This window comes from Buceros rhinoceros, unplaced genomic scaffold (assembly GCF_000710305.1).
Source record: "Buceros rhinoceros silvestris isolate BGI_N320 unplaced genomic scaffold, ASM71030v1 scaffold29628, whole genome shotgun sequence".
Classification (NCBI taxonomy): domain Eukaryota; kingdom Metazoa; phylum Chordata; class Aves; order Bucerotiformes; family Bucerotidae; genus Buceros; species Buceros rhinoceros.
Genome location: NW_010426763.1, coordinates 3,478 through 10,805, shown reverse-complemented (window position 1 = coordinate 10,805; position 7,328 = coordinate 3,478). Strand labels below are relative to the sequence as shown.

Here is a 7,328-nt window from a genome sequence, read left to right as displayed (position 1 = left end):
AAAGAAGCAGCAGCAACAGCAAAAAACTTATATACCTTGGAAGACATGAACATTTGGTTGCACTTGTGTTTGATAAATATTTATACAGTTACTAGCAGCTGCACTAGTAAGGCTGGAAGATACATTTAAAATGACATGATTCATCCTAGCACACTCTGAAGTCAGTGGGAATACCGCTGCTGATCTGATAAGTATTGTATGGGATCTGTGGCTGGAATTCTTCTGAAGGATCTGGTGCAGTGCTGGGGCACCACACTGGTTCCACTAGTGGAGAGGAGTGGAGCTCTGAAGTGGCTTGAGGCTAAAAACAGATAAGCATGTTAAACAGGCAGTTGCTTCTTTGTGTCAGGTGTGTTACATGCATGAGTTCACATCGCTTTTGCAGAGTCTTGGCTCTTACTGACTTTTGAGTCTGCAAGTGCAATGCTGAATTTCTATACTGAGCACTGGGGTGTTTTTTCCTTGGTTTGCCGTTTCTTGGAGGTGACTGGGAGCTGTCTCCTGTTTCTTGACAAGATGAAGATGAATGTGAAGGGGAAGAGTCAACAGAAAAGCAAGAGCTGTTTGGGGAAATAGGTCTAACATTAGGAACCAGGGTTTGCTGCGGGAGGGTAAGGGAAGCACACTCGGTACTCACAAAGCATCATGTGCACCGATGCCTTCTGCCTACCTGGTGGGGATTTTTCTGGTATTTGGGGCATGTCAGGTCGAGGTATGGAAGGAAAGGTGCCTGGTTAAGTGAAACTGGAGCAGAACCATAAAAGGCATTTTGTCAGGGCTCTGTCTTTGAAGGGCTAATATTCGGTCATTCGATATGTAAAAACATGTTACACTAATGGACTGAGGACGTAAAGATGGTGGAATTGATTAGGAGGTGGCTTTGAAGTTCCACTTGGTAATTGTGCAGTGTCCATGGTGACGGGAGCAGTGCAGAGCCCCTCACAGGGGTTGGGTTTGGTACCGGGCACTGCAGGAACACTTCTGAGTTGGGTTTCACAAAGGCTGTGATTTATCCTAGAAGCGTGTGTGCGTTTGTGTGTCTGCTTTCAAGATTAAAAGCCAGAAGTAACTGAAGTAACTTGAAGTTGGGTATTTGTCTTGTCATGGCTACAGCATGTGCAATGTAATGGTTCCTCACAGGATGCGTGAAGAGGGGAACGCAAACGTAAGGAGCGGAGGAAGCTTTTTAATGAATTTGTTTATGGAGATGGATTAAGGCAGCCTGCCGTGACTTGGAGCTCTGAGTAGCTCCTATAAATAGAGCCTGGAAGGCAGTGAGCGGATCCTTCGTGGGCTTTCCAGTTAATTGTGAGAGATGAACCTTTGCAGCAGCAGCTGCTAAAAATAGCCTGGAGTCTGCCAGCACTCTGCCTGATCCCTGGGCACTGGAGCTCGTGTCTAATTACCTTCAAGGGTGGGTGGGCAGGTGGTCCCCAGGAGCCTCTTCACCGCGGTGTCACCTACAGCCACCCCCCTACCCCAGCCAGGGCAGCTGCAAGTCCCTGGGGAAAAACCAAGGGTGCTCGTCTTTCAGTGCACACCTCACTGAACAGACACCCAGCAGCTCCTTCCCACTACGGTTTCGCTTAAGCTTATTGGCTTCACCCTTTTGCTGAGAGATGCTTCAGCTGCTTTGTGGGAGTGGGGCGAGGGCTCGGGTGAGCTGCTGGCACCGACAAGCCTTTGCGTGGTGGTATTTTAAGTAATAGGGTATAAAACGGGGCAACAGATGGTGCTGCTGGGGGCTCGTGGTGACGCTGCCTGTGCTTCTCTGCCCAGACTCACTACGCGGTGCGGGATACCACCGTGCTCTGTACGGATGAAGCCATCGACACCCTCACTGCCACGATTGAGTGTGAACAGCCCCAGCCCGACCTCTACAAGTGAGTCTGTTCCTCCTGCCCTGCGGCTGCCTGCTGTCATCTCCCCATCCACACCTGAGTACCATCCATTAGGGGATCTTATAAGTTACAGTTTAGCAACGCAAAAGGCGTTTCCTTTTCATCAGATCGAAAGGTTTCTCGAGGCAGCAGTAAGCTGACAAGCTTCTTCTGTACAAGAATGGCAAAGTCAACACTGGTCTTCTTCAGAGCTCGGCTTCTTTGCAGTAAAACCTCCCTGGCGCAACACTTGTGGTGTAGCGAGCTGGTTTTTTGTCAGCTTAGCTGCGGTAATGGTCTGTGTGCCTGTTCTTAGGCCACTCTACCTCCCAAATAAGATGCACTGGGCTGAATAACTTCCAGGAGTAAGCGGTCTTTGTGGTTAAATCCCTCGAAGGAGGTGTGTTGCGCTCTGTAATGGGGATGTGCTGGGATGCGTAGGCATGGCTAGGTACTGCTGCTCCACTGCTGGATGGCAGCTGGTGAGCACTCCTGGCTGTGGGGGTGTGTGGCTTCTCCCTGTCCGAAGCACACCCACCCTTCTGGCACGTTGAACTCCCAAATGTGCTCACTTGTGCGCTTGCTTCCATCCCATGTCAAGGGCTTCTTCTAGTATGTCTGTGGTAGTTTTTTGTGACATTAATGAGTTTGCAATAGAAGTTTCTTGTATTTATATTGCAGATTTGTTGGAAGAATTATCATCTACAGAAGCAACCAGGAGCCTGTAGCCAGGTTGGTCTTGCAGCCGTCTCGCTGGTCCTCCTCAAAGAGGTTGGGCATCTACATCGGATTTCAAGGATCTGAATTTGATGGTTAGGGAATGGTTGATTTTCTTTAACTGTTCCAAATATTTCATTTTTAAGGGAGACCTGTAGTTAACCTCTCACTTACACTCTTCTGCCATCCTGTGATTTGTTTGAGCCCCTCTTGGGGAAGCAGTGCAGAAATACCTGGTAATGTCCTTCCCTGCTGATAGGGAACAAGTTTACCAGGCAATCACAAAATACGAGTTTTCCAGGGAAGGCAGAAGCTTAAGCATCAATCAGACTGTTTCAGGGAAAAAATAAGCAAGTAATTTTTGAGTCACCCAAACCAGATGGCTGTCACCAGAGCGGTGCTGGCCATGTTTTGTGCTGTGGTGGATCTGCTCAGACCCTAGAAGCAACAGAGGGTCATGGGTGGTGTTTTGAAGAGAAATGAAAACACAAATGGGTGCAAAATAAGCTATTGGCTTTGATGCCACTGTGCTGGAATGAACAGATTTTTGATGCTTTTAAAAATCGAGTTTTTATATAAGTACTGGAACATGTTAGATCTGACCGCTGTGCACTTATTCCTCAAAAGCCTTACTGATAATCCCCCATTTCATTTGGAACTTTGAGCACCATGAATAGTCTGTATAAGACGAAATGGAAATTTAAGTATATAAAGAGAAAAACAAGCTCAAGCAATGCCCAATTTAACATAAGAATCAAGCAGTCAGATCTAAAGAGCATCTGTTTAGCTTTATAATCCATCTCTGGGACTAAATTGTAAAGGAGTTAGTTCTTTGAGTGATGTAATGTTGTAACTTCTTTTACATTTAGGTCTTTGGGTCCTGAAAACCTGTTGCTGAAAGGTGCTACCCTCAAAAATACCAAGAAGATTTATGGTGAACAGTTATTTTTATGTATTTATTGATTTTAATAGTTGTGATAAATAATGACAAATGTAAATATCACTAAATCTGGAAAGGGAAAATGCTTCTGCACAGCCTGTCTGCCCGGGCTCTGCCCTTACATTTCTTAGCAGCCTCAGAGGTTTCCATGGTTGAACAGTCCTTGGGCGGTGCCTCTTTCTTCAGTTGGGATTTGAGTTCTGCATAAACACTGATGCCCTGTACGGTTAGGTGCAAGCTGGGTCCCTCTGGGGCTGCCAGTCCCTTATGAGCCCACTTTAATACCCTGTAGGAGTTGCAGTCTATACTGGAATGGAAACGAAAATGGCTTTGAACTACCAGGGGAAATCTCAGAAACGGTCTGCTGTAGAAAAGTGAGTATTTATAGTGAGCAAAAAATCGGTGAAATGTTTGGGTTTTCTTTTCATGGATGACTTGTATAGAAATAATCTACTAATTTGCTGCCTTTTGTTTCAGATGCTCTCTGGTGGCCTAGAAAGTGTGTATATTTGATTAAGTTTATCTTTAAAGAAGCTGTTTTAATTTAAAAACAAAATTAAGACTTGTTAAAATATGTGAATTGACCCTGAATATGAGCTCTGTCTAAAGCTCTTGTTCTGTAATTCCCTTCTTAAAAGTAAGGAAGTCTTGTTCCTGCTTGCTTGTGTGATTTTTCTGTATAAAAATAACTGCAAGAATTTAAAAGAGAAACCTGTTTTTCAGATCTATCAACGCTTTCTTGATAGTGTATCTGTGCATCCTATTGAGCAAGGCTACTGTGTGCACGACTCTGAAATACGTCTGGCAGAGTAATCCATCTAATGATGAGCCTTGGTACAACGAGAAGACTAAAAAAGAGAGAGACACGTTCAAGGTAAGTGGATTTGTATTTCGGCACCTCCTCCGGCTTTATTTATTCTGACGCTTCTGTGTAATCTGGTAGTGGCTGCTGCCAGCCCTCTTTGCTTGCTGGAAGGGCTGCTCTTTCCTTCCGTCTCCTCTGCTGTTTGTGTTTCTTTCCTGCCTCTTGTGTTTGTGTGCAGCAATGCTTGTGTGGAGAGGGGCAAAACGTAAATATTATATATTATAGAAATGCAACAGCTGATTTAACCTGGTTCCTTGTCTGAACTCAAGCTGTCTTTCAGCTTTGAGTGGGTAAACTGAAATTGAGGGGACATCAGTTAGCGTCTTAAATGTGCTGAAACGCAGGCAGTCAGGCGTGAGTGAGTGTAAGTGTGTAGAAATCAGATGTTTGATGGATTATTGAGTAAGACTCACAGGGATTTCCCTGCATCAGTTGCGCCCTCACCGTAGCCTGACTGGTCTCAAGCCACTTGCTTCTCGTTTCTAGTTACTGAGGTCAGAATGAGCCTGTAGTAGTATATTCTTAAGAGGAGTATACTTGAATAAAACATCATTTTGGTCACTACGAAGCAGTGAAATGTTACACCCATGTAGATCTGCAGAAGACAGTGAGATTTTCTGCATCAAAGGAAAATGGAATTTGGCCTCATATCTTAGCTGTATTCATTTTCAGGCTGTTTGTTTCTATTGAATGTTAGAAGAAAAGCTCTCTAAAACCCCAGAGGCGTGACTGCAACAGCCCCCGAATTATGCCTGACGGGCACAGCCTGCATCATCTTCTTTCCATTGCAGGTCTTGCGGATGTTCACAGACTTCTTGTCGTTCATGGTCCTCTTCAATTTTATTATTCCGGTCTCCATGTACGTTACAGTAGAGATGCAGAAGTTCCTGGGCTCCTTCTTCATCTCTTGGGACAAGGAGATGTATGATGAAGAAATAAAAGAGGGAGCTTTGGTGAACACCTCGGACCTGAACGAAGAGCTCGGGCAGGTCCAAACATGCTCTGTTTCCATCTGCCTGGATAAAAATGTGGATAAATATGTCCTCTCTGATAGGAAGCCTTGTTGTGGCAGTCCCTGGCGGTCCCCTCAGGGCAGAGCTTCAGCTGGTTTGGTGGCACTTTCTATTTAATGTGATTTTACTCACTCTGCGAAACGGATAAGGTTATAAATAGTGCATGAAAGAGCAGGAATTGGGTCATGGCAATTGTTTCCATATTGGGGAATATCAGGCGCAGTGCTCTGCATGTCAGGGTGGTTTGCTTTCACTGCTTCAATTAATAATTAAAAATCCTCTGTCTCTGAGGATTAACGAAGATGTCTGCTCAGTCATCTCTGGGCACACAGTGCACGTGCTGCCACAGCTCAGGCTTCCCTTGTCTGCGCTGGGAGACACTGAGGGAGGGTGTATGTAGTGTCTCCTGCTTTTTATTTTGCTTAAGAAAAAATAAATATATACTTGGAGTAGCAAGTATCTAATTTACATACAGCACCAAGACACAAATCCCCCAAAGGAGGCAGCAGACCTGCAGCACTAGCTATAGACGTGCTTGGAGCTATAGTAAAGGATCCAGTAAAGCGGATGGGTGGAAAATGAAAAGCCTGGAAGCAGATTTTAAGTCTTCAGGAGCTGCCTCCAGCCACCCATGCAACGGGCTGAAAAACAGGAGCTACTCCAAGGAGCAAAGTAGTAGAACTACACAGTGGAGTAACTCCCATGGGGCACTTATGTCTTTTTGAGTGGCCCCCAAAGGAGGCGAGCAGCAAAGTACTCCCCAGCTCTGGCACGGATGTGTTAAAATGCCCCCCCCCCGTTTGTTTTTGGGGGGCTCCTTCCCTGGCGCATGGGGCAGGCAGAGCAGTGAGGCAGCCTGCCTGCTTGCTTCTAGGTGGAGTTCGTCTTCACGGACAAAACCGGGACCCTGACGGAGAACAGCATGGAGTTCATCGAGTGCTGCATAGATGGGCACAAGTACAAAGACTGCATTTCGGAGGTGGACGGCTTCTCTCAGACTGATGGACACCTTAAATATTACGGCAAAGCAGAAAAGGTAAGAAATCTGTGTTGATGACTGTTAGGGCTTTGTGGTCAGCTCCTGGCTGGGCAAATCCAGCAGAAGCTGGGAGGGGGTATTGGTTTTTTTGTTTTAAAATATGCATATACAAAAATCATAACCAAGTGCTGTGAGGTGGGCTCGGTGCATGGCATCAAGCTGGTGACAAGCTCTCCCTCACTCCTGCCTAGAGCCGTGAGGAGCTGTTCCTGCGAGCCCTCTGCCTGTGCCACACCGTTCAGATCAAGGAAGCAGACCACCAGGTGGATGGGCTGATAGGACACCCAGAACGCAAATACAGCTACGTCTCCTCTTCTCCGGATGAAATTGCTTTGGTGAAAGGTGCAGAAAAGTAAGAGTATGAAGATGCTTGGGTTTTAATTCCCTCTTTCTGGTGGGAGGGAGGTGAGGGTTATCTGAAGGTGATAGACCCCTTTCTCTGGTCGAGACCACAGCGCTCTCTGGGAAGCTGTGATACCAGCTGGGTCTGACACACAGCCCTGTGAAGCCACGCTGTGGGTTTAAATGTGCTCTCTCTAAAAGGGATGCTCCGCAGAGGGTCTTCCCCAGGCAGCTTCTCAGGAGGCTGTGGTTTGCCATCACTGCTGAGAGCAGCCCCAGGGTGCTGCAGCATCCAGCTGCTTTGCCCTCGTGGCCATGTGTTTCAATCCCCAAGAAATGGAGACCGGTTACTGTGTGTCTCTTCCAGAGAAACTGCTTCCTTGGCATGCAGCGGCAAAATCATAGGATGGGTTACTTTTATCTAACCCATACTTGAACCCTGTCGAAGATGCTCAAGGCCAGGTTGGATGGGGCTTTGAGCAACCTGGTCTAGTGGAAGGTGTCCCTGCCTATGGCCGGGGGGGTTTGAACT

General features: G+C 46.5%; 1 protein-coding gene across 1 annotated transcript in view; it reads left to right on the top strand.

Moving 5' to 3' along the window:
• ATP11C (ATPase, class VI, type 11C) overlaps positions 1-7,328 on the top strand; it is a gene marked incomplete at its 5' end in the record, with an annotated part of 18,443 nt that overhangs the window by 8,111 nt on the left and 3,004 nt on the right. The window contains 8 exons of the mRNA XM_010141638.1: positions 1,780-1,883; positions 2,562-2,612; positions 3,467-3,531; positions 3,830-3,911; positions 4,261-4,411; positions 5,194-5,391; positions 6,290-6,451; positions 6,646-6,806. Coding sequence (XP_010139940.1) covers positions 1,780-1,883; positions 2,562-2,612; positions 3,467-3,531; positions 3,830-3,911; positions 4,261-4,411; positions 5,194-5,391; positions 6,290-6,451; positions 6,646-6,806 — 974 coding nt within the window. The remainder of the gene's footprint in view (positions 1-1,779; positions 1,884-2,561; positions 2,613-3,466; positions 3,532-3,829; positions 3,912-4,260; positions 4,412-5,193; positions 5,392-6,289; positions 6,452-6,645; positions 6,807-7,328) is intronic.